This window comes from Hippocampus guttulatus, chromosome 8 (genome assembly GCF_054856545.1).
Source record: "Hippocampus guttulatus isolate MCC_2025c chromosome 8, RoL_Hgut_1.0, whole genome shotgun sequence".
In the NCBI taxonomy this organism is placed as follows: Eukaryota; Metazoa; Chordata; class Actinopteri; order Syngnathiformes; family Syngnathidae; genus Hippocampus; species Hippocampus guttulatus.
This window is the reverse complement of record NC_141268.1, coordinates 15,987,053-16,013,649: the sequence shown is the minus strand read 5'-3', so window position 1 is coordinate 16,013,649 and position 26,597 is coordinate 15,987,053. Positions and strand designations below refer to the sequence as shown.

The window sequence follows — 26,597 nt, the reverse complement described above, 5'->3', positions numbered from 1 at the left end:
GGTTCCATGGAGATCGACGCAAACTCTGAGTTCCATGACAAGTCAGTCTTTTTCTTTGTACCTGTCCATAAAAGAACTTTTTTTTTCTTGAAAACCTGAAAGGATGTACTATTTTGTCTCAGAGTGCAATTAAACATTTAACAGGAAATAATCACCATAAGGGAAATTGTGCTGGTAAGTGATAGTGCAACTGTGTCCTGATGATGTCAGTATGGTTTGTGGGTGGTTGTTGGAGGGGGAAAAAAAAGTGTTTACACTTTCGACTGTACTCAGTGAGTGCCGTTAACAATAGTAAAAGAAATACTTCGGAATTTGCAAGCTACTGCACATGTGCAAAAGGAAAACAACCACAAAAAGACTCATTCTGTAAGCAGCTTATTTCATTCACTCGAAACAGGACGCTACACAAGCTGTCTAAATATTTCTTAGATTAAAAATAAAAAAAAATCTTCTCATATACTAAATTTTCAGTACTGTCCTGTGAGATTGCATGTGTGTTCTTGCTGGCAGCCTCTTCAGTGTTGTCTTGGAGATTCTGACCAAAGATGAGAAGGCAGACACTGAGGGAGAGGAACACCACCCGTCCATGCACGGGCACGGCGGTAAACCCGGTGGATTTGACGTGAAAGCCCTTCGAGCCTTTCGTGTGCTGCGTCCCCTGCGGCTGGTCTCAGGAGTACCCAGTATGATTTTTTTCATCCTTTAGCAGCACGGTTACAGCTCTTCGCCGTTAAACTACAAAATAACTAGTGAGATGGGTCCAGATGGTGCCAATATGCTTTTTTTTTTTTAACACATCATTAGGGTGCTAAGAAGAGAAAGCTGTTGGTGTAATCACTCCAAACACCAGTTTGACAGCTTGCCCGCCAGGGGGTAGTATAATACAGTCACTAAGACACAAGCGAAGAAGTAAATCAGTAAACTACAATAACATTAGTCTTTTTTGCAGAGGATAAAGAATACATGCCTGCGGGTATTTGTTATATTGTCTGTCTGAATGTGTTGATGCACCACTTCTGTTCAAATGTCGGTTGCTAATAACATCACGTCCATCAGTGGTATTTGTTTGCTTGTCTATGGTGATTTGCATTGTGAGTTAGTATTCAGCTAGAAGAAGGCAAAATTGGCAATTGCTTTAAATTGTTTCTGTATTGCAAAGTTAACTGTGGATGGGTAAAGTATAGGAGATGCATCGGTAACCGTTCTGATTCCCGATACTTATGCAACTGGCCCTCAATAAGTGCACTTAAAGTCCATGTTTGAGTCCTTTATATGTGATTTGTTCCTTCTTGCTAGGTTTACAAGTGGTGTTGAACTCCATCATTAAAGCCATGGTCCCTCTCCTTCATATTGCCCTCCTGGTCTTGTTTGTCATCATAATCTATGCTATTATTGGCCTGGAGCTTTTCATTGGTAAAATGCACGCAACCTGCTACCTTCCTGGCTCAGGTATGTAACAAGTCGGGTTTTTTTGTTTGTTTTTATCTGACTTCATTATCTAATAACTGATTTCATGCCTATTTAACCATATGCATGCAAAACATAAACACCTCATTTAGTATGTTGGCAAGCTGCTGCAATACATTACTAGGTCTGCCATATAGGATGTGGCGGATCTGCCCTGTAAACTACAGCAAGTAAATGGACTTAACTTTATAAAGTGCCGTTTGAATCCCGAGATCTGATTTTGACTGTAAAACGGCTGGTACCAGTTGCCCATTAGTAAGGCATCTTCACCAATTGCTCCGCTTTGCCACATCCAGTATGGCCGATTCAGAACTCAATGCAGCGGATATGTAGTCGATGAATATAAACATGAAAGCGTGCGTTTGGTCTGGATTTCCGGTTCATCTGACCTCTTTTTTGGGTAGACATCATAGCAGAGGAGGATGCTGCTCCATGTGCGATCTCAGGGCACGGGCGGCAATGCCCCATTAATGGCACCGAATGCAGAGAAGGCTGGCAAGGCCCCAACGGCGGCATCACCAACTTTGACAACTTCTTGTTTGCCATGCTGACAGTATTTCAGTGCATCACCATGGAGGGCTGGACGGACGTGCTCTACTGGGTGAGTGCCTCGGCTAACCTGCCGTGTTGACTGTCACGCGGCTTCACCCCGAATGTCGGCTCGGATCACACGTGTGACATGCTGATGACGGGGCGGCTGATAATTTCCAGAGGCAACTCATATGATTGACGATGCATGCTTGAGAATACTTGACAACTTGTCTTAGAATGCAACGCAATATCTGTGAAAAGAATACTTCTAACTTGTGCCAGGCCTCTTTTGAAAGTGTCTTGTTTCCTGATTCCCTCTCTTTTCACTGCTTTCTTCTCACACCTCCTCTCCTTCCTCTGCGACAACGTACGCTCCTCCAGATGAACGATGCTATGGGCTTTGAGCTTCCATGGGTGTACTTTGTCAGCCTCGTGATCTTCGGCTCCTTTTTCGTTCTTAACCTGGTTTTGGGTGTGTTGAGCGGGTAAGCACCTTCCCCCATTCTGTGTTTGTGTCTGTTTATTGGCTTCTGGATCCTTCAGGTTAACGACGCCATAGGATGGGAAACACCATGGATTTACTTCGTTAGCCTGATCATACTCGGCTCCTTTTTTGTGCTCAACCTCGTGTTGGGTGTGCTTAGTGGGTAAGAGGCAAAGATGTGCTGTGGCATTTGCTTTGCAGTGTGCAACTCTTGTTTGCTTGATGTGTGCAGACAAAAACACTAATCATCTTCTAGATAATCATTTATAATCAATAGTTCGCAATGGTATTGTTACTAGGTGTGGTTCTTTGCTAAAATCTTAAGATTAACTACATGGACAAAATTATTGGCACATATTACAGTTTGCTATATGCAAATTCACCCATTTGTGGGGGGCCGGGGGGGGGGGGGGTTCCCCTGCGGAATTTATCCTCAGCTGTGAAATGCCTTAAATTGCCCCAGGGTGGCGGAAAAAAACCCTGGCTCAGAGGAAAGTGGGATTTGGTGTCAAGGAAGTACAGTATGCCACAGTGATGCATGCCAACTGTTCAAGATCTTTAGCCTGGGTTGTTAGCAGAAGAATTTTTTAAGATCATGATTTGTGGTGTATTTATTGTGTGAAGTATTATTAATTCAGTGGTGTCTTGAGATGCGAGTTGAATTTGTTTCATGACCTTGTAACTTACTCAAAATAATTGTATCTCAAATTATCTTTCCCCTTTGAAATACATTGAAATGCCATTCATTCGTTCGGGCCTCTATCTACCAAATGAAAAATTGTAATCTTATTCTTCTTATTATTAATTCATTTAGTTTTCTTTTAGGAAAATAACACTCTATACTATTGTACTTCATAAAAACACAATGTGATAACCTAATTAAATAGAATCTAAAGAATTAAATAGTTTTTGTATCATAACTTATTACTGTGCGTGTCCTTTTGTCCATGTAGTGTACAGTATTCCAAGCCTTGTTGGTGTCGCACACTTGGGTCCTTTTTTTTGGCAGCTGCAAAGTGAGCATTTCCTTCCCCTCCCACTCCAGTCAAAGCGCCCAACCCTCGAGAGAGCAAAATTAATCGTATTCCTTGCCTTTCAGCACTCTCTGTGCTTCTAAGCTCGCTCAAACCCCTGTTTGCTTTCCCGGCAGCGTCGAATGGGGATGATGTGTTATTACAGCAGAATTAATGCAGCAGGGATGTTGACCAGCCAGCAAAACCAAGTTAACATAATCCAAACCTTTGACACTACTGCTGCCGTCTTACAAGTCTCTTTTGAGAAAGATTCTTGCAAACTAGCGTTGGATGACACATTTTGCCTCCATCTCAGTAGCAGCTCGTGCACTTTGAGATGAAGCAGCAGTTTTCTTGCATCTATAAATTGAGATTCCACACCATTGTCGCATGACTCTGGAAACCATCTGTCTGTCTAAATTTCCGACTCTTCATGATGAGGATGTTGGCATGCAGGATGCGCTACACCAATAAAGGATCTAAATATAGTGCAGCGCTCTTTACAAGGTATGCATCACCCTCCAGTGGCTTTGGATGAGAAAACACATAAATCCTAGACAGGTCGGGTTTGCAAGATAGATATGGGGGAAAAAATGCTTAGCTGTTAGACTAATAAATCCTCTTATTGGTGATGAGTCACTGTAGAAGGGTTGACTCATTTATTTCTATTGTGGTACTGTAGTGTGAAAAATTGTGTTCAATGTAGACTTTGCATTGAAATTTTACTCATTTTTGTGCTTGGTTGATCTCCTGGTTCTGCCTAACGCAGAGAGTTCTCCAAAGAGAGGGAAAAGGCCAAAGCTCGCGGAGACTTCCAGAAGCTGCGTGAAAAACAGCAGCTGGAGGAGGACCTGAAGGGTTACCTGGACTGGATCACTCAGGCTGAAGATATCGACCCTGACAATGAGGATGAGGCGGATGAGGAGTGTAAACGCAACCGTAAGCACATTCTATGAATCAACCCTATTCAGGTCGCACCTTCCAAAGAAGAAAACCCTTCAAAAAGTATTTTTTGATCTTCTCTGTCAACGCATTCAAACTGGAACGCATTGCGACTACCGCTGGAGTTCATCTGAGAAAGAGAAGAGAAAAAGCATTTTTACTTGAGCAGTTTCCGAAACTCTTAATCCAAATCCTCTTTATGTAAGCAGCACACATGGATTCACCTTGTACTTGAAATTTGTGCTCATTCTCCCTCAAATTATAAACTACCCTTCCTGACGTTGTTAAACACCCTTAGCCCTCATACACCTTTGCTGGCGTGACTGCTTTAGAGCGCCTCATTGTTTCCCATGGGTGTGCGCACATCACGCAGAGAAAGACAGAAGATTTTTTTCTGTGTGTGTGGTTTTTTTTTTTTTTTTACTCCAGCTTTAGAGCCACCGTGTGGACAGGGGGGATGGGGGGCGGTCGGGTTCATGCTGGCATAGCCACTTTAGAGCGCCTCATCATTGTGGCGTGGAAAGGCCCCGTTACAACCTGACAGGTTATTCCAACCGGCGGAGACTTTAGGCAGATATATTGTATTTCCACGGCTCAAACGTGTAGTTATGCGTAGATGTTAAGAAAGACATAAGTTAAAGTAGCATCTACTTTTCAGCTGGTAATTGCGGTTCAGTATTTGATTGACAGTTGATAGTTGAGCAGGGCCTTTCAGCGCATCTGAGGGAATGGCTTGATTTTTCACGATTTTGAAGCCTCATTTTATATACTTCTGTTTTAATTAAATTTATTTCAAACATGGACGGAAATAAATGAGTACAATACGAAGAAAGGTGCAATAACATAACTTGCTAAAATAAAATAAAACTAAACTCAATTGAAAATATGAGCAAATGCAATGGCCCGTTGTCCCAATATTTTTAAAAGGTGACCAACTCTCCCTCCCTTTACATCTGATGGGCCAGTGTCACAATATTTCTATTTTTTTATTTTATATTTTTCACCTCTTGTTAGCGAAATGCTCAATTCTGACAAACCTGCTCAATTTGGCTCTCTGTAGTGCTCATTTTGGCTTCCAGGGTTAACCAAACATGCCCCCCACCCAACAGACATGTTGTCAAAGGCATTCATTTGCGGTGTAGCATGTTAGTGCAGGGTCTCTTCTCCTGCAGGCGCTTCTTGTGAGCAACACTGACCACCTACCATTACCTCTACCACCATCACCACCATGTTCTGCTCTCCTCAGCACCCCCTTGTGGATCCTGCTGCTCTTTGTCACTGTTAGATTATTACTTTTTGGAATACGGTCGTTGCCCGTTGTTGCTTGTCTGCTCTGACCCCGTTTTGATAGCAGCGCATTCTCCTCCCCGACCTCTCCCCCTCCTTGACCCTCTGCTGTGCCATTGTGTCTGGATGCATGGCCTTGCATGCATTGCACATGAAGGGGTGACTCTGGCTGACCTTACTGAGAAGAAGAAAGGAAGGTTTGGGTGGTTCAGCCAGTCGTCCGACACTCATGGTAAATCCTGCGCTCCCCAACCTTTTTGTGCTAATGCTTGACCGTGTGTCTGTGTGCGTGTATTTGTTAGTCAGACTGGAACTGCAGAATCGAAGACAATGGCCTTACTGGCATACAGCGTGTCTATTTTTTGGGGGCCAATGAGGCACTTGTGGCTGAAGCCCTATGAACTCTGCCTGACAAGTGGCAAAACAAATAGAATATCTATACGCCAATGGTTCTCAACTGTTGTGACTGTCGGACCCATCACTTTTAAAAATAAATAAATAAATAGATAAATAAATAAATAAAACACAAGTTGTAGTTTTTGGGGGCTTAAGCAGTAATTAGACAGTAAATTATACTTTATCTTTAACAATCGTACAACAAGGCACACAAGATGTTCCAAAACAAATTGCTGACTTGTTTTTACTCACATAGGGAAATGAGTCGTGTAAACTCGTTTCTTTGACGAAATTGTGGAAAAGCTCATTTTCACAACTTACATTGTCTTTGAAGTTTGTTGCCTTGAAATTTGGAGTTCACTCAACTTCTTTTTTTTTAAAGTGCATATTCTCCCTTCACAAGCCACTCAGATAGAAGTTAAGAACAATAAACGAAATATACTGTTTCAAAACCATGTGCAGTATATTTTTCAACAGAACTACAACTTGCCTGCGTGTCCAAAGGGCCAATTTAGAATCTGAGCAAACGCGATGATTGCATGTATAAAAATAAAGTGAAATTAGAAATCAACATTCCTCAACCCAATCAATCCCAACTGATCTTTTCCCTTTAGGAATAGTTTAACAACTACAGTTGGCCTTCTTTTTAGCAACGGACCAAATTGATCAGGCTGAAGAATTATGCTGCAACCGACACTAAAAATGTCATTGCTTTTGTTTTTGGCTCTATGAGGCAAGCATACAAAAACACAATTAGCTGCTCTATATCGAGAACGTTGGCGAATTACCGTTTTAATGGCGAAAGGGATTGGATGCAGTCAATCTTTCGAAAATTCATTATTTAATGTTGTTTAATAAATGCATGCTTTCCTACTTGAGCATGCTAAACCACAACTGAGTGTGCGTGTGTGGCCTAATGTAATGCCTCCTCACTGCTTTATGTTTTGTTAATGTGTTAAACCCCTTGTGTGTGAGCATTGCGACACAGTTTTTGCTTACCCTCTAAATGGAAGAGTGATCATTTTCATACGAAAGGGTTCTTAATACTGAGTTTAAAAAAAAAAAAAACCTGACTGGATAGCGACACGATCCGTTTCCCCCTCGAGGCTCTCAGTGTCAATGTAGGAAACAAGGCTAAACCCAGATCACTGCTCCAGCAATCAGCACTATTTCCAGAGCCGAGAGCTTTGCGACCACTCAGGAATCAAAGGCAACACGTCCGCATCAACTGAGCGGCATCACGTACGAACGTAGACACACACACAGACAAACACACACCTCAATGCTTTGTAAGACAGCTCACACACCTAATCAACACTGCATGCCAGTCTGCGAGTGGAGCATTTAAGAGTTTTAGCTCTGTCCTCCTCTTCTTCTTCATGGACAGTTAGATCTACCCACAAGTGTATATAGTGCCCCACATAAATAATCATCCCTCATTTAAAATGTTCCCTCGTTACCTTGGCTTTTTAAAAATTTTTAATCAACATTAAATCCTTCAAATTTGCCCTCATTGCGCCTGCTGTGTACTTGACTATATTCATAGCACATGTACAAGTAACAGAAAACATCTTCATTCGCTTGGATTTGTTTTTTTAGATGTTGTGAAGTGTTTAGAAGTTAAATCTGCCTCATTGCTGCTTTTTCTTGTTGTCGTTCTTCTTTGTTTCTTGAAATATGTATATTTATTAATCTGAGTGTATTTGTGTTGAAATTGTTGATGTGGCATCTCCCCCCCCCCCCCCACCCCCCTCCTCCCTTTCCCCTCCATTATACGGTCTCCTTACTTTGGGTCTGCAGCAAGTGTTCCGGCCAGCGAAACAGAATCTGTGAACACAGAGAATCAAAATGGGGAGGATGAGAAGACGCCATGCTGCGGACCTCTGTGGTGAGCGTGTGCAGAATTCTTCAGGCACTCATTTCCGAAAGATTAATTTCGCACGGGTTGCCGGTCTCCCTTCGGTGGAGCAGATATTATTTCGGTTTCATGAAAACCGCCTGATTAAAATCAACTCCTTTCCGCCATTCGATATTACTTCTTATTGCTACCGTATACTTGTTTTGATGTTTTTCTACAGACTTATAATCATATTTCACATCTGTCACACCTTTCATCTTCTTTCTTTCAGTCAAAAAATTTCAAAGTCAAAGTTCAGGTCAGTATCTTTCTTTGCATGCTCAATTACAAATGTCTCAGTTTCACTATTATGACTGTCATTTATATGTTTTATTTGAATAACATGACCTAGGCAGCATGTACCAGAAAGTATTGCATTCTCGAGACAATTTAGACAGTTAAATTCATGTACTTAACAGTTCAATTTGCCATGGTGAATTCATGCAAATGCATTTACATAAATAGACCGCCTAGGCCAACCAATCCAAGACTGGCTCAATACATATAGTGTTTATCTATCACCATACGCCAGAATACATAAATCATTTGCTCTAATACAGATGCCAGATTTTTGCCATTAAAGTCCAAATATTATTTATCAAGACATTAGGGAAGATGTAAACTGTTTCAATTTCCCTGTAGGAGTGGTGGGGGTGGAGTGGAGGGAGGGGGAGAGTGACAATGGTTCCACCCATTTATGTGATAGCATGAGTATTGAGTTCTTCTTTCACCCGTGCCATATCACATTTCAACATAAATAAAACACCCTTGGTATTATACAACATTTTGTCACAGAGAAAAACACCCAATTAACATTGACCGCCCTACCACCCTGCAGTCGGCGCTGGCGCCGCTGGAACAGGTTCTGCCGCAGAAAGTGCCGGTTGGCCGTCAAATCGGTGCCTTTCTATTGGCTGGTCATCATCCTGGTTTTCCTCAACACCCTCACCATATCGTCGGAGCACTACAACCAGCCTTTGTGGCTGACACAAGTGCAAGGTACGCACGACATATCATGGCAATCTTTCAGCAGGATTTAACCACTAATTTGTGTTTGTTTTGTTTTTTGTGGCTTCCAGATGTGGCCAATAAAGTCCTGCTAGCCCTGTTCACTTGCGAGATGTTGGTGAAGATGTACAGTCTTGGCCTGCAGGCCTATTTTGTTTCACTATTCAACCGCTTTGACTGCTTTGTGGTGTGTGGAGGGATCACCGAGACCATCCTGGTGGAGCTGGAGATCATGTCGCCCCTCGGGATCTCCGTGTTCCGCTGCGTGCGCTTGCTGAGGATTTTCAAGGTCACACGGTAAGACCACAGCATCCGTACATGCGTTTGCTATTCTGATTATGTTCGGGGTGTGTTGTATGAATGGCAACAGGCGGAGAAAGAGTTTAGTCATAGCTGCTGCCATCTAGTGGAAGAGTTTTGTATTGATCTGCCTGTCACTATACATCGCTAGGATAGATAGAGACAGAAAGATGCATTCTTTTTTTTCTTTTCTTTTTTGGGGGGGGGGGGGGTAAACAAATAGTAATTTTTCAACCAAATGAGTGCAAATGGATTATTCTCGCGGCACACCTGATGATCTCTCATAATATGCCACAGCAGAGTGGTTGGGAATCACTGCATTCACCACAGGGCTTCCTTGACCACAAACATGCACTTTGCTTTGGTTTTCACTTCATCTTTTGTTCACGTTTCACTTCATCTCTTTTTTTCTCTTTGCCCCCCCCCCAGCCACTGGCAGTCACTCAGCAACCTGGTGGCTTCTCTCCTCAACTCCATGAAGTCCATTGCTTCCCTGCTGCTGCTGCTCTTCCTCTTTATTATCATCTTCTCGCTGCTGGGCATGCAGGTGTTCGGAGGAAAGTTCAACTTTGATGAGACCCAAACCAAGAGAAGCACCTTTGACAACTTTCCACAAGCGCTACTCACCGTCTTTCAGGTATTTAGAGACCTGACGTAGACATGCCCGTGTTTGGATTTGAAAAAGATTTTTTCTTTTAGAAATGATGGAAATGGAATCATCACTGTGGACATGACTACTCCTGAATGAATACGCTTTTCTCCCTCAGATCTTGACCGGAGAAGACTGGAACGCAGTCATGTATGATGGCATCATGGCGTACGGAGGCCCTTCCTCTTCTGGCATGATTTTATGCTTTTATTTCATCATCCTCTTCATTTGTGGAAACTGTATCCTCGTTCATGTTCAATTCAGTCACATTCAGCTACTGAACCTGATGAGAGCACTGGAGTCTTAAGTTTCCTTGACTGAAGACTTTCTCAGACATCCTCCTGAATGTCTTCTTGGCCATCGCTGTGGACAACTTGGCAGATGCGGAGTCTCTCAACACAGATGAAGGAGATAAGAAAGGGTAAAAGCTGGACTGTTTGCATTTTGAGATGAGTAAGGGGAAGAGGAAAAAAAGGAACTTTAGGTATCTTTACGTATACAGTGCATTCTTGAGATTTATTTTATTTTTTTGCTTTGATTTATAAGTGAAAATTTCATTTAATATACGAAAAGTGTATGGTGGCAGTGAACTCTACTCAATGCACTTTACAACAAGCGGCAGTTTGGCAAAGAGAGAACAATACTTCGATGACGAGGCTTCAAGCTGATCTTTGACACTACCACTTGAAATTTACGTCAAAAGTAAACGAAGTAAATTGCATGTGTATTTAAAACGCCCGCAAAGTTTAACTACACAATCGCTAGTACATGTAGCTTGCCACAGATGGGCACAAACGTTGAAGCAGCACATGTAGACAGATAATATAACAGGCAGCTCATGGCTTACAGGGAAATTTTGACCAGCTCCATTTGTATCCATATATCTGTATTGTACTGCACCGATAAAAAGAAGTAGCAGTGCAGTGTTCGTTGACTTGAAGTAAAAAAATGTGGTAAAATCTAATTCATTCTTTACGTTTGAATTATTTATCATTACTGTATGTTTTTACGAGTGTAATTTTTCTTAGTATTAATAGCTAAATAATAAATAAATAATTCATGACATTTCCATTCATTTTCACGGCAAAAGAAGATTTGAGTTTTTTGAGTATCAAGCAAGATCATGGAACGAATTAAGCTCCTATCTCAAGGCACCACCATACAGCAATAAATTAATGTAATTTCCATCTATTCCAGGGACAAAAAGGATGAGAAAGATGAAAAGGTATGTGACATCGAAACAATATAGCTTTAAAATGGTAACGTACAAGTTACATCTGAAGCATTTTAAACATATGTACATTTAGGATGAACAAGAAGACAATGACGACACCGCAGCAGAGGAGGAAGACCCGGAAGTCCCAGCAGGACCTCGGCCAGCCATCTCCGATTTGGTCAAGAAGGAGAAGATTACTCCCATTCCAGAGGGAAGTGCCTTTTTTATCTTCAGCAACACTAACCCGTAAGAGACACGCACACACATGCGCACACACAGCTTTCGTTATGACGACTGCATACACGCATTGATGCGTTGGCCGTGTGTTGCAGAGTTCGTGTGTTTTGCCACAAGCTCATCAATCACCACATCTTCACTAACCTCATCCTGGTGTTCATCATGCTCAGCTCCGTCTCACTCGCCGCAGAGGATCCCATCCGAAATTTCTCCGCCCGCAATATTGTAAGTCTGCCTACTCCCGCCACATAAAATCATTCAATCACCCATAGGGCTGGGCGATTTTGGAAAAATTCATGAGTGCAATTAATTTGACCGATATTGAAATCACGAGTCATTGATTTCAAAATTTGGCATTTATACAAGTATCCAAACTGTACTTTAAATACAACTTCAAAGAATTATCAAAAAATGAATTGGTAGCAACAATAATAATAATATTAATAATAATGTATTAAAATAATACAATTGAAAACAATACATACAACACAATAAAAAGAATAGAAGAAAGTGATGAACTTTATTAATATCGAATTTTCAGGTGTTACAAAAAATATTGTATACATATATATACAGTACATATATACACATTCATACGTACACCTGTGGATTTACTTGTTTGTGAATGTTATGATAGCATTTGTGTGTAAATATCCCTTTTTTGACCGTAAATCCCTCCTGTGATGCCTAATGCTAATTTTTGCTAGCTCGTCAGTGGGGTTTCTCAATTTACTGCTACCAATAAGTTGGCAGTGTTTCCAAAACAAAGTACATGTTGTATTTAAATATACAATGTATGTAATTATTTTAGTTGTGTGTTTAATATAACGGTAAACTCGAACTGGGGTGCTCGCAAATATCTTCAAGCAAGGACAGGAAAAGAAGAAGAGCAGACGTCACACGCTTTGCTGCAAGCAATGTGGTGTATTCAGGATGCATTCACAGCATGGGAACTTGCATACATCAAACGTTTGGCAAGAATTGTTTTTCTACGATTTGGAACATATTTTTATGATTATAAGCCCAAATCGAAATCATGATTAAACTTGACTAATTGCCCAGCCCTACTAACACATAAGCGAGGAGAAGTGACACCACTCTCAAAAGCAACTGGTTCTTCATGGTTTAATGTATCTGATGATTAAAAAAAGCTGTAAAAAAACATCCATTTATACATAATGCATACCTTTGAGCTAATCGTTGTGGGAAAATATTTTGATTAACTACATGTAATATGCGTCACACAAATTAGCAACGCCCCTGAATTGAGAACAGAAAATCAATTCAAATAAATTAATTTGTGTAGCCTCTTAAGGTGCTGTGTCCTAAACCTGATTCAGGTGTAGAACACGAAATACTCTGATTTCTGCGCGTTATAAATACATCTGAAAACAATAATCATCAATGTTAAATGTTGTAACTACAATGTGTAATTCAATTATTTAGAAATACTTACTGTAGCTCTCTGTTTAATTTTTGGGACAATAATTTTGATACTCTCACGTGAATATCCTGTTTCAAAAGGTAAGGTTATTTTTCCAGGTAAAATGGCAAATTCACTGGTACGTCTTTTGTGTTCTATTCAAAGTACTGTACAAGGTTGACGACGCTGTACGGACAAAAGTATTGGGGCCCTCAGTTGGAAGTGAAGGTCAAGATTTTCCACATCAAACGTGCCTTCATGGACCTGAAGGGCTTTTGCCGCTATTTTATTCATTGTATCCCAACATGATACATCTGATTTTTGTGTACGGAAGAACACAAGCTCACAGTACGAGTCCTTCCTTTGTCGGATTTTTAACAAATTATAGGTTTTTTTTGTCAATCGTTGAAGCATTAATCATTGACTAATTTCAAAGTTTGTTAGAATGTATGACAAAAAGGTGTCTGGCGAGGACACTGTGGTTGTCTATAAAGATGTTTCAAGTGAATTCAGAGGTCCGTCTCAATATTTTTGTCCATACAGTGTATGTTTGCTCTGCAGAAATCATTACATCCACAGTGGAACCTCTTAAGTTCATATCTGATATGTTCACGAATGCAAGTAATTTTCTAGCTAGACAAATTGGGGACTTGTAAGGTTAACCTAACCACTTCAACCCACTTCCGGTTGTATTCCAAACGTTCGCTTGTAACTACAAACAAGTTTTTCTTTTTAGTTGAAAATGTCTTACCCGAACTTGAATCCCACATCGCATTGTAGCTAAAGTCCTGATTGGTTATTGCGCCTTTAGGTGCTGTAAATCTTTTTTTAAGTAAGGAAGTAAGGAAGATGTCACACATTGTCATGAGTTATGATGACTACTTCTTCTGTTTCCATTTCTTCTTCTACTTTCTTTTGGTGATTGGCAAATACTTTTGGTGCATTACCGCCACCTTCTTTAGTTAGTGTGCGGATGCTGAACTTTTGGATGCCGCAAATTTCCCCAAAACTGCGACTGAAAAATATGGCAAGTGTTGCCAAAAGCCCCCCAAAAGGCAAACATTTGCAGATTTATTCCGTTGATGCTCGTTAAACATGAAAGATAGAAGTTTTGATTCCACAGTTTTGTGCCACCGTCAGTCACATTTTTTTCTACTTTGGAGGTTTCACTGTCATCATTAAAAATACCGCGATTATGCTCTGTTACGACTCTGCGTACAAGAAGCCGTCCAGTATCATCAGGCCTTTAACAAAAAAAACAAAAAAATCTTCCAAATTTCCAAGTTTAAAAAAATAAATAAAATAATGGATCTTGTTTTCTAATGATGTATAAAGCTGCACAATGAACTGTCTCTGTTAAACATCTACGTTGCTTTTTGCAGATACTTGGTTACTTTGACTATGCTTTCACGGCTATCTTTACTGTTGAGATCGTTTTGAAGGTAAATGTCCTGTGTCCCCTGTCCGTGCTGTACTAACCACCCACCCAATAACCCTGCACACATGTGGTTGCCTTCCAGGTCCTAGGCTATGCAGATTATGTCTTCACTAGTATGTTTACATTTGAGATCATATTGAAGGTAACCCCTTAAAGTGACAACGAGAGCCTTGCTGCATTCTCTCCTTGTGTGTCACCCGCCACTCAGTACAACCTGGCTTGTTTGTTTCCTTTCTCTTATTTAATTTTTCGCTTCATGGCACCTCTTTTCAAGATAAAACAACATTGCAGAGATCTTTATTGGACTGATTCCTGGCACATCAGGAACACAAATGCAAGAGAGAACTTGGGGGGAAGGAAACATAACATCAAACATTACATTCTACTATCATGGGTGTCACATCATGGCTGGAAAAAAAAAGAGGGGTAAAAAGGATGCTGATGATGTCAAATTTTTGTGAAATGCAACCAATCTTAAAGGGCTGCTCAGATATTTTTGAAGCATTGGCTGAAGTTGAGGTAGGGGTGATTTTTTTATTTGGGGGGGGGGCTCAAAGCCAAAGTCAACTCCAGTCAAAGCTAACTCCATGCCTCCTGTATAGACTAGGGGTTGAACCGCTGCACAATTATAACTTGAAGTCGTTTCATTGGCAATCATGTGTTTTGGCACGAACACGGAATTCTCGCTGCAATAGGTGTTTGGTCACCCCCGGGAAAAACTAACTTCAAACTGAAATATTTCACCAAATAATTTTTTTTTTTAAACCAGCACGGTCACTTGACAAAACGAAGACAAGTCGTGAAAGATCAATAACCTCTTTATTTTAAAAACAAATGGTTATAGATAGTTTTTGGGCACGTTATTTGTAAGTGTATGTCTGCAACATTGGAGGTCCCCTTGAAACGTGTTCCGTCTGCCTGTGCTGATTACAAATTGACGAACATTGAAAGGAGTCATCATCCATCTCACCTCTATGTTGCAGCCAAACGCCGCATAGTAATTCACAATTTTTTTGACATTGGCTGTCAAAGTTACAGTATATCATTCAAAAAGCACAGGAAAAAAAAAAAAAACAATGCGTCAGCCTCGCGCATGACGGCCGCGTCCAGAGGTGGGCGACCTTAATAGGAAAACTGCTTGTGGTCAACAATGGGTGTTTTGCTTAAACCTTCATCTCACCTCTTCCTCCTCCTTCCATTCACTCCACTAGCCATCTACTCACAAATGACACTCAGATACCTTTATGGTCTCACAGACAGTCGGCTCTTTCGACAATCCGTGTAGAACAACTGCAGGTTTGCTACAATACATTATTGCAAGACAGTCACTCCTCCAATTTAATTTTATTTTCCAGTGTCAGTATTATTGACTGTATTTTCCGCACTAAAAGGTGCACTGGATTATGAGGCGCACCTTCAATGAATGGCCCATTTTGTAATTTTGTTCATACATTGGACGCACCGCAGTATAAGGTGCAATCTACAATGCCTCCACTAGATGGCGCTACGCTCAAGGAAACACCAACAGAACGATCAGATGTCAGTAAAACTTATTTAATAAAGCAGCGACGCAGTTCACTTAAGCAACAGCAAGTTATGCCGCTGCTGTATTTCCGTGTTCAACTACATAACCTATTACCTTAAGTTTGAACTCTGCGTTGTCAGCATGTCTCGAGCCATTTTGGGATCGAAATATTATCATAATGACCATACACAAGGCGCATCGGATTTTAAGGCGCGCTGTGAGCTTTTAAGAAAATTGAAGGCTTTTAGGTGCGCCTTTTAGTGCGGAAAATACGGTACTGTAGCGAGTAGCGACCCTGCAGATGTGTTTGTGAACTGTCGTTATAGGTTTAGTTAGATACTGACGCTCTGCGAGGCTATGAAGGCATCTGAACTTAATTGGATGAGCTGCTGTCAAAATGGGATTGGATGAATATAAATTGGGGGTGGGGCCAGAGTAACCGAGGAAGGCGAGGAAAGAGAAAGCACACGCAGCGGTTTGACTGAAAAATGTGTCGATGATCACTTTAGGGTCGACTGCGAGGAATCTGAAGTTGTTCAACCCCTAGTATACCGTAGATTGCTTTTCAGATGCATAAAAGAGGGGGCAAAATCAGCCATGGTCCAGCATGGTTCAGTCCGCTTACCCAGAATGAGCGCATTGAAAGGTGGACTCGACATTGCAGTGCTTTGGACACAAACCAGGCCACTGCGATTTGACCCTCAAATTCCCCTACGCTCACAGTTAGCGCTCGGTGTCTCACTGCGTTTGGACTCCACTGTTTACATGCACTCTGAGAATTAATCCTTCACTTTTATGATTTGAAGATCGAGTCATTTTTGGCTGGTTTTTCTTCTCTGCGTGTTTTCTAATTGGGAGCCGCCTACCTTGCATTGGGCGCTATTAAAGAACATGATAGAATGGGCTTTAAGAGGACGGTCCGCATGAATGTGACAGTAAGTTCATGTTCACTTTCCAATCTCTACGACTGGAGCTCTTGCAGGGAGTAACTATATTGCTGACGCCATGGCAACAAAATGCATGTTTTCTTGCCATTGCAGATTGAGAAATGAACGACTTACTACTACATTCATGTCATTAAGGGCCGTGGGGGTGGCGACGGTAGATTTTAGCCCCCTTTTTTTCACCGCTCTCAGCTCGCCACCCTCAATCAGCGTGAACTACAAGAGTGTGGAAATGTGTGTGCGTGTGTGTGTGTGTGTGTGTTGCAAAATAATAATACAAAGTATAACATGATAATTATGGTAATATGAATGGGCATAATGGGCTGTACATTAGTATCTTCTTACTGTTTAACATGTTTGCATTATGTGTACAGTAATCCCTTGTTTATCGCGGGGGTTACGTTCCAAAAAGTACCCGTGATAAGGGAAACCCGTGAAGTAGTCATCTTTATTATGTATACAGCACAATACTGTATTGTATGAAACCAAAGATTTAAGCTTTATTCAGTCCCACACTTAAAAAAATAAAAATATATATATATATATATATATATATATATACAGTATATATATATATATAAACATTTTCTTAGAAACAACTGACAGTTGTTAGAAGTGCTGTACAGATGGAGGAAATGGAGAAAATTTGGCAAGCTGTATAGCAATGACATGCAGAGGCTGTTGACATTAGTCTACAGTCCCTTAGTCAAAAAGGATGCAGAACACAATGCACTGTAAATAAAATAAAAAAATTTAAAAGGGAAAAAAAGCATGAAAAAAATCTGTGACACAGCAAAGTTGTGAAAGATGAACCTTGGTATCGCGAGGGATTACTGTATTATATGTCTGGGTGAGAGATACTTTGTGTGGAAGTGTTTGAAAGGGGGAGTGTGTTTATAAGGTGTGAATGTTAAATTCTGATTGTGTTTGTGTTGTTTTATTCCCTGTCACTTGCTCCCCTAATATCATGTGCCTTCTCCTCAGATGACGACATACGGAGCTTTTCTCCATAAAGGAGCTTTCTGTCGGAACTACTTCAACCTTCTCGACCTGTTAGTTGTGGGAGTGTCTTTAGTCTCCTTTGGCATACAGTGAGTATGAATGAATTAATGAACTTGTTATCGATCAGTTTGCTCACCTACTTTCTTCTCATTCCAATCTTTCATTCCAATCTATTAATCTCTGAAAAAAATAAGCCGCACACCTCAAAGAGATGCCTTCTCTTTTTTTTTTCAATCGAATATTAGATTTTGAAAATACATAAATCTGCATATATACAACTAAAGACCTCCCTTAATAAATCCCTCACGTCTCATTAGTACCTGGTACTTTCTGAAGTCTCTCTCTCTGTCTCTCTCTCTCTCTCTGTCTTTGAATTTTAAACTTAATGCCCTTGTGCACCACTGTGGGATGAAACAGTCTTTTCCTAGCCAATCGTGGCAGCATTCCTCACTTGCATTAAATTCAGGCAGGCTGGAGCGCAGTCCGTGCTTGATGTTGTGGAAACAGAAATAGACCTGTGGTCCATGCATGACATTGGCAGGTAAACTGCAAGATCTCCCCTTGTGGATAATGTAGTCGGCCCCGCATGTGACGTGGGAAAGATGTCACACAGTATATATACAGAAATAATGATGAACCCATCTGAATTTACGGAAACATTTACTTACTCAGTATGAAATCTGGTCATGTTTAGCTAGTATTCTGTGATATGAATCGCAACAGTCACTGATGGTGTAGTGGTACACTCGCCTGATTTGTGAGTGGGCAGCGTGGGATCGGTTCCAACTAAGTAACGGTGTGGATATGGGTTGTTCGTCTCTATATGTGCCCTGCGACTGACTGGCAACCAGTTCAGGGTGTAGTCTGCCTTCCAGCCAAAGTAAGCTGGCATAGGCTCCTGCACCCACCGTGACCCTGTTCAGGATAAGCGGTGTCGAAAATGGATGGATGGATGAATAGCAACGGGCGGATGCACGGGTTAAGCCTTCCTTCTGCCATCTAATGAAAGAACATTTAATTGTTCTGCCTGTAGATAGATGAACGAAGAATGCAATATTTTTGAAAAATCCACGACGTGTGTTTTCATCATACAGGTCGTCTGCCATATCAGTGGTGAAGATTCTCAGGGTCCTTCGTGTCCTGAGACCCTTGAGAGCCATCAATCGAGCCAAAGGCCTGAAAGTACGAAATGGATACTAGTGCTTGTCTGCCATGTCATCACTCTGGATGCAGTCATGTGTGTCTAAATATCTGCATCTCTTTTTCCAACAGCACGTGGTGCAGTGTGTGTTTGTGGCCATCAGGACCATCGGCAACATCATGATTGTCACCACTCTTCTCCAGTTCATGTTCGCCTGCATTGGGGTGCAGCTCTTCAAGGTCAGCGCAGGGTTTGCAAAAGGAAATTAGAGCAACTGGCAGAGATTTAACGGTGCAAATATGTTTTTGTCCTCGATAGGGAAAGTTCTATCGCTGCACAGATGAAGCCAAGTCGAGCCCAGAGGAGTGCAAGTTGGTTTTCGTCATTATGTCGCCATCCTAATTCACAACTTCAGCCCAGTGACTTGTTTGCATTTTCAGAGGCACGTACATCCTGTATAAGGACGGCGATGTGAACCAGCCCACCATCCACAAACGAGTGTGGCACAACAGCGACTTCAACTTTGACAATGTGCTGATGGCCATGATGGCTCTATTCACCGTGTCTACCTTTGAAGGCTGGCCAGCGTAAGACTCTTTTCCCACCGACTCCACGACCACCTTAGTGCCGCCTGAGTGACATGTAAACACACTGAGTAACTTGACAATCAATCTGTCTTGTTGTGGATGCTGATTGACATGCCGCAATCACCACATGAACAGTGTTTGAAAATTCTGAAAGGTACAGCCAGACAGGACAAAGAGCTGGAACTTCAGAAACGCATGTCACGGTAGAATAGAATAATACTTCTTGGAAAAAATACATATGAGCAATAATTTTAGGTATACCGTGTTGTATATACAGTCATATATGTTTTGATGTCACGTGTTCCACCACTATTTGGAGGGAACGCGTAGTCTATAACTGCCTCTCGATGCCACAATATGCTGCTTTTCTATCAGACAGGACAACGGCCTGTCTGAATGAAGCGCTTCCTGTCATGTCAACATAGTTGGTAGCAACATGGTACCAAAGCAGTAATTTTAGATGAGGCAGGGCTTTTGCCTGACCACAAACATTGCAAATAGTGGAGTGTCTCTGGAAAAAAAAGTAAGGAAAGGGTTAAAAAAAATAGCTATGACTAAGTCAATCCGCGATGAGTGAACCTCTCATATGTGGTGAACACTGCAGTGTAGTGGCATCAGCGCGAATGTATACAGTGTCTCTCAGCAATGAATTATACGATAAATGGAACTGTTAACTGCTAATATTTATGATGATTACGATAATAAAAGTACAGATGAAACTTTTTCCCGTCTTTTTGCTTTCAGGTTACTATACAAGGCAATTGACTCCAACAGGGAGAACCTCGGGCCCATTTACAACTACCGCGTGGAGATTTCCATCTTCTTCATCATCTACATCATCATTATCGCCTTCTTCATGATGAACATCTTTGTAGGTTTTGTGATCGTCACGTTTCAAGAGCAAGGAGAGAAGGAGTATAAAAACTGTGAACTAGACAAGAACCAGGTCAGGTCGTTCATGCTCCAGCATTACAATCAAGTGTTGAGAGGGAATGAACGAAACTCCAAGTTGTCGGTGTTGCGTTTCTGTGCAGCGTCAGTGTGTGGAGTACGCCCTGAAAGCCCGTCCTCTGAGGAGGTACATCCCCAAGAACCCATACCAGTACAAGTTCTGGTATGTGGTCAACTCTACGGGCTTTGAGTACATCATGTTTGTGCTCATCATGCTCAACACGCTCTGCTTGGCTGTACAGGTAGGCGAGTCAAAATATCATACTGTACATGAATACCACTTAGAATTTCTTGAATGACTCTCATGGTAACAATCACGAGTGTAAGAATTTTGGACAACATTGAACATTGGGAAGTTGGTCTTAAATGTCATTTTAAGTGGCAAGTCTTCAATTGTCTTTATTTAACTTGACTTCAGCTGTTCACTGCCTCCACGTTAGGTGGATGAGCCTCAGCTTCTGAAACCAGTGACCCTAATGAGGATAAACACAAGACCAATGATTTATTTTATGCCATACAATAATCTTAAAAATGTTGGTTTTCTTTTCTTTAATTCAACTACATATAAGAATAATGGTCAGCCCAAGAGTGAGCGATTTTTTTTCAATGTTTTTTTTTTTTTGGACACACTTTATTTGCCTTCCTGCTCACACAAAATGAACAACTAAAAGAGCTTGTGCACTGAATCAAAAGTTTCGGGCCTTCCACTAAAATGTCTTCCCTGTACCTCCTGCAGCACTACGGCCAGTCGGCGCTGTTTAACTATGTCATGGACATCCTCAACATGGTCTTCACTGCTGTTTTCACTGTGGAAATGGTTCTCAAGCTTATTGCTTTTAAACCCAGGGTGAGTCGGCCCATAAATGACTTTCCTCCACTCCACTCTATCCACATCACATATTTACTCATTTAAACAATCAAAGGACAAAAAATATACAGTATATATTTAATAATTTATGTTGCTGGGGTTTTTTTTTCCTATAATGAGTCTGTGTATTTTTATTTTACATTGCCCTTGACTACCCGGTCATCAGCTCTTTGTTGCCAAGAAGGACAGGATGCTTGTAAGAGAGTGTGTGAGGTGCAGTGTTAGTGTTTGCTTGCATGCAATACTAATTACTAGTATACTAGGGGTTGAATGACTTCAGATTTTTTTTTGTAGTCAACTACAATGTAATGGTATTGAAAGTTGAGTCAACATGAATTCATCGATGACGCCACTGATATTTTTTCAGCACAATACCACGCACCGCTTTCACATAAATTCATATTCAGATGGACAAGAACAGCTGAAACTAGTCAGGCGAAGTGTAATTTTCATCCACAACCATGTTATTTTATGATGATATTTTGCATTATTTGACTGTGTCATCTTGTTGGCCGGACATTTCGCTGCTCCAGAGAATTACAGTTCAGCCGTGGTAGCGTATGGGCAAGTAGTAAGAGTTCTATAAATTGACCAATTGGAGGATGAGATGCCAAAAATGCGATAAGCGGCTAAGTTGACTTTAAGCTTTATAAGCCTCAATACGAAGTAGTAAAGTTGACGAGTCAACTATAGTCACTTCAACCCCTACTGTTTACATGAGGTGCTGTCATGAGTAGTTCGGTTCAACTCAGACGTCAGGAGTGCATGTTGTGCAATTGTCCATTTAGGGAGACAAATGTTTGGGACTGGGGTGCTAAAAACTTTTACAGCTTGTGAACAGTCCAATATGTGTACATTGAGAGTCAATATTTAAAAATATGGGATGAAAAAAAAATGTTTTAGATGCGTGACTGTGATGGGGAACGAATCCCTATTTTTATTTTATTTTTTTTTGGCCTGACACCAAACTCGGCGAACACTCGCTCAACCTGACTCAGGGCTATTTTGGAGACCCCTGGAATGTATTCGACGCCCTGGTTGTGATTGGCAGCATAGTAGACATTGTTCTCAGTGAGATTGACGTAAGTATAGTCCAAGATTTGCCCTGACTCCGAATCCTCTGGTGTCTTCTTGTTTCGTGCCAGTACGGCAATCTTCATTAGGATTCCCGCCTTTGCCTTGTTTCGGATTCTGCCTAATGCTTCGCCTTTTTCTGTCTTTATTTTCTCTTCAACTCATCCCTCTCACATCCTCCGATCATTTCACTTGTTCCCCGCCGCCATTCATTTCTCCCTCCCTGCCATCTTCATCTTCGCGCCTTGACCGCAGCACTATTTCGCCGATGCTTGGAACACATTTGATGCCTTAATCGTCGTCGGTAGCGTCGTCGATATTGCTATCACTGAAGTCAACGTAAGTACGACTTGACTCTTCACTCTCATGTCGAACGGAAGCTTTACAAAGAGCCTTTGCTATAGCTTGCCCTTTAAACAAACATCTACTTTTGAGGCCCAGTGATTTTTCTGAGGCATTTTAGTAGTTTAAGCACTCAAGTAAAACCTCAAAATCATGACATTGACAAAATATCCAAAAATATCCACACAAATCAAGAATATTTTTGCTTTGACGGGGTTGCTGCACCAAGTCCCAGCATGCAAATCCCTCGATGTCCACTTGAATTTAGGCCTTAAATAAATTTCAAACAGGCGTTTTATGTAAAGCTTCAGTTTGACTTTTTCCTTTTACGAAAGTTACTCCATATTTGCTTTTTGATTGCCTTACTCCTGACTCTCCAAATGTGTCGTCTTAAATTATGTGATGACTTCTTTTTCTTTGAACTGAGGGCCTTTTTTTTTTGTTCATGTTTTCTTTAGTGCACTTGTCTAATTCTTACTCTTCTTCGTTTTGTTTCCATAGAAACTTGTAGAGGCAAGTATGACAATGAAAGACGTTATTATTTGTGTGTACCCTTTTGTTAAGGACAACTTTATCGTCAGGACCCCCCTCACATGGCGGATATATTCAAAAGCAAGATTTTAGATCAGGGATTGGTTCGTTGAAGTCAGTGAGGTTTTTCTTTTTTTTTTCTTTTTTTAATTTAAAAGTTAAATAGTTCTCAGCTATTTGTCAACTTTGCTTGATAGAGAATCCCCCGAAAATAAACTGAGTATTAAGGTCACGCTTGTTTTCCCCGCATGTGGCCCGAATATTCCTTAATGTATTTTATATTGAATAAAAATAGCAGGAGAGGTTCCAATTTATAAACGCCAATAGTCAATTTAGGTGTGGAAGGTGAACCCCAGCCCCCACCCACCAACCCCTCCCCTTTCTGAGTGCACTTGTCTGAGCTGCAGTGCTGTGTGTTTTTTTTTAATGTATTTATTTATTTTTTGGGGAGACATGTTTTGTGTCATATTGTGTGTCTGCACAAGTGTACAGAAGATTTGCTCATGTTTTGGTGACTTATTGTTATGCATGTATAGGTTGTGAGTTTAATGTGTGCCGTTTGTACTTCAATGTGCGGAGTGTGTCGTGTTTCTCGAGTGCTGGAACATGCATGTTAATTTCGCAAAGGCTTTTGTAATGGTACCTGTCAGGGCAATTTTCCATCGATATTGTTTCCTGTGGCTCGCATTGCACGCGGTTATTGTTGTGTGTGTGTGTGTGTGTGGCCGGATTATACTGCATCGTGTCGTCATGTGTCATTGGCTGATTTCAAAGGTAATGAGGTTTAGAAACGTATACAGTGGACCCTCGGCGGTTGAACATACTTCTTGAAAGCGATCACTGGTTCTTCACTTGTGACGGCAGTGCTTTCGTTTTCGGTTGTAGTTTCAGTTATACAGTATTGACATATTTAAAAAAAAAAAAAAAAAAAAAAACGTTCAAATGTCTTCCCTGTGTCCGCTGTATTTATTCAAGTTGCTTGTCGCAATGCATTCTGGTCATGACTTGATGTTTGTGACCTCTCCAAACGCATGCTGGGAAGCGTTAGCTAACATCATTAGCTGACATCCTTTGTATGTTCCCGCCTCTCCCAGATGGCCCTTGGCCACCCGCTCCATTCCCCTCCGGTCAGTTTTTGTGCCGTTTGTCCTTCCTTTCTCCTTCCTTCCCTCTCCTCGCCACATCATTCAAATGTGACCTCCAGACAGAATGGCCCTGAGCTCAAAATGCGAGCAGAATGTTTATCCTACGGGAAGATCTGTGATGAATGAATCTGTGTGTGAATCATAAAAATTTTATACAACGGCACAGATTATGTGCAACTGCTCTCTGTAATGGGATCCAACACAAACGCGCTATCAAAACATCTGCATGGATTTTTTTTTGTCGAAAGTCTGATTTTTGACATGGTCTTGGATCTCTTTAGATTGTGCAGGTGTGCCTAATGTAGTGGTTAGTCAGGTCATTTTTGGGGTGGTATAATAAATAACATGAAATCGTGAATCAAGCTACAGCCGAATGCACCAAAAACCGCCTTGAGTGTTTCTTCACAGGTAAGAGTGAGGCGACTTGTGTCCTTTGAGAGTAAAAAAAGCTGAGTTTGAGGTTCTTTGCTCATCTTGTGTCTCTGTGAGTGATTGTCTGTGTTTTGTTCTGTCTTCCTGTAGTGAGCTCTTAAAGCTCACAACGGAGCTCATGTGTAGCGCAGGTGTGTAAACCCCAGTCAGGTGCACGAAAACCTCAGTGGCTCCTCACTCGCCCACATCCTTCTGACCTCCCCCTTCCCCCTCCTTTCTGCCCAGTGTCTCCTCTCTGCTCCAAGATCTCTTCCCGTCCTTCTCCCGTCTCCATCCACCTGCCGTGTGACGACGCCCCGCTCAATGGCAGACATGCTGCAGGGCAGATGCATGACTTTGTTGCATTGCTTTGACTTGACCAGTTGCTCCTTTAATGCGTGTGCTTTAGGGCTGAACAGTTATTCAAATTTAAATTGAAATCGCAATGGAGTAGAAGGCTGTAATTTTTTTTGGGGGGGGGGCTTCTTCATTTTGTTCAGTTGGTAGGCTTTCTAGATTTTTATATACAGTAAATATATATATACAGTATACAGTATATATAATTTTTTTAGAGAGAGAGCTTTTTTTAACGTGTTTATGCCACACTTATCTGGTAGAATATTGTGAAGCTGCCGTCGTGAACGCTTAAAAGACTGCAAGTCAACACGTTGAAGAAGTTCAACTGTCTTTCATATTAATCATTGTTAATTTGATTCCCTTTTGGCGTAAGCCAAACCCATAAGACCAAAGATTTCGTTTTAATAAATATGATGATGTCAATTGTAATGCAGGTTATTTTTAATATGGATTTGTTGCTTGTGTTTGTTAAAAAAATATATAAGGAAAAAGGATCTTGAAAAAGGAAAAAAAATACATATTAAATTGTAGTCAATTGGGGGGGGGGTTGCAATTTGAAAAATCTTCTGAATTGTTCAGCCCTTGTTTGCATGCAGTGCTTCTTCCTAGCAAGGCGGCAATGCTGAATGCATGCGCCATGCGCCAGGATTACCTTAAAGAACCTCCTCAAGCTAAACTCCTCAAATGGTCTGCTCCCCACACAGACAGATTTGAGTCATAGTGCTGAAGAATTTGAATGAAGCCACGTCTGTCTGGAGGGTGTTTTTTTGCTGTTCATTTATTGATTTATTTGCCTTGTTTGATTCGAGGCTTACGTCAGGTTCAACCTCACCTCAGTTGTTGATGTTCTTATTTTGCACCCAGACTGTGTGAACAAGTGCTCGCCAAATACGTCCTTTTAACGGCATGAATTGCAAATTGCATAGATTGACTGCGTATGAGTGTGGGTCCTGTGGGAGTGTTGCCTTATGTAGTAATTTTGTAATTACAGTGATACTTTCTTGGACTCTGAAAAATATCATTTTCAGCACATCAGCAAATTCCATCTAATTAAGATGCGTAGAGATCATTTGTATATAGTATTGTTCTACAATGCAGTCATTGGACAAAATATTAGGTACACCTGCAAAATAATAATAAGGGGGGCATACTGTATTTGCCTTTTTAAAAAATGATATTGTCATCTTGTAGAAAAATTGAAGATCTGACACTAGTATCAAGTATGAAAAGTCATTTGCTGATATTAAATGTACTTAGGTATCGGAAGTTAAAGTATTCTAACCACTCAGTGGCGTCTGCTGGCCATAAGATCAGTATAGGTAGGAATATCATCCGTTTTGTGCGTCGCCGTTCATGTCTAAAATGGTCCCTAAGCACTACTTTTGTCTAAATGAAGTGGCTCAACTGACTTTGACAAAGCTCCTTGGCATC

At 41.1% G+C, this 26,597-nt stretch overlaps 1 protein-coding gene across 16 annotated transcripts in view; it reads left to right on the top strand.

Annotated features, from left to right (window-relative positions):
* cacna1da (calcium channel, voltage-dependent, L type, alpha 1D subunit, a) overlaps positions 1-26,597 on the top strand; it is a 60,413-nt gene that overhangs the window by 17,218 nt on the left and 16,598 nt on the right. For 8 of the 16 annotated variants that reach the window (XM_086118086.1, XM_086118090.1, XM_086118089.1 and 5 more), the window contains exons 5-31: positions 511-683; positions 1,297-1,449; positions 1,872-2,068; positions 2,380-2,483; positions 4,265-4,434; positions 5,882-5,956; positions 7,921-8,008; positions 8,250-8,276; positions 8,856-9,016; positions 9,097-9,322; positions 9,755-9,962; positions 10,093-10,213; positions 10,308-10,395; positions 11,172-11,199; positions 11,282-11,436; positions 11,523-11,652; positions 14,233-14,292; positions 14,371-14,430; positions 17,742-17,848; positions 18,854-18,941; positions 19,032-19,139; positions 19,219-19,271; positions 19,341-19,487; positions 20,232-20,433; positions 20,522-20,680; positions 21,175-21,285; positions 22,636-22,719. In XM_086118086.1, coding sequence (XP_085974212.1) covers positions 511-683; positions 1,297-1,449; positions 1,872-2,068; positions 2,380-2,483; positions 4,265-4,434; positions 5,882-5,956; positions 7,921-8,008; positions 8,250-8,276; positions 8,856-9,016; positions 9,097-9,322; positions 9,755-9,962; positions 10,093-10,213; positions 10,308-10,395; positions 11,172-11,199; positions 11,282-11,436; positions 11,523-11,652; positions 14,233-14,292; positions 14,371-14,430; positions 17,742-17,848; positions 18,854-18,941; positions 19,032-19,139; positions 19,219-19,271; positions 19,341-19,487; positions 20,232-20,433; positions 20,522-20,680; positions 21,175-21,285; positions 22,636-22,719 — 3,283 coding nt within the window. The remainder of the gene's footprint in view (positions 1-510; positions 684-1,296; positions 1,450-1,871; positions 2,069-2,379; positions 2,484-4,264; positions 4,435-5,881; positions 5,957-7,920; positions 8,009-8,249; positions 8,277-8,855; positions 9,017-9,096; positions 9,323-9,754; positions 9,963-10,092; positions 10,214-10,307; positions 10,396-11,171; positions 11,200-11,281; positions 11,437-11,522; positions 11,653-14,232; positions 14,293-14,370; positions 14,431-17,741; positions 17,849-18,853; positions 18,942-19,031; positions 19,140-19,218; positions 19,272-19,340; positions 19,488-20,231; positions 20,434-20,521; positions 20,681-21,174; positions 21,286-22,635; positions 22,720-26,597) is intronic. The other 8 variants (XM_086118091.1, XM_086118082.1, XM_086118092.1 and 5 more) reach the window with 6 other exon arrangements.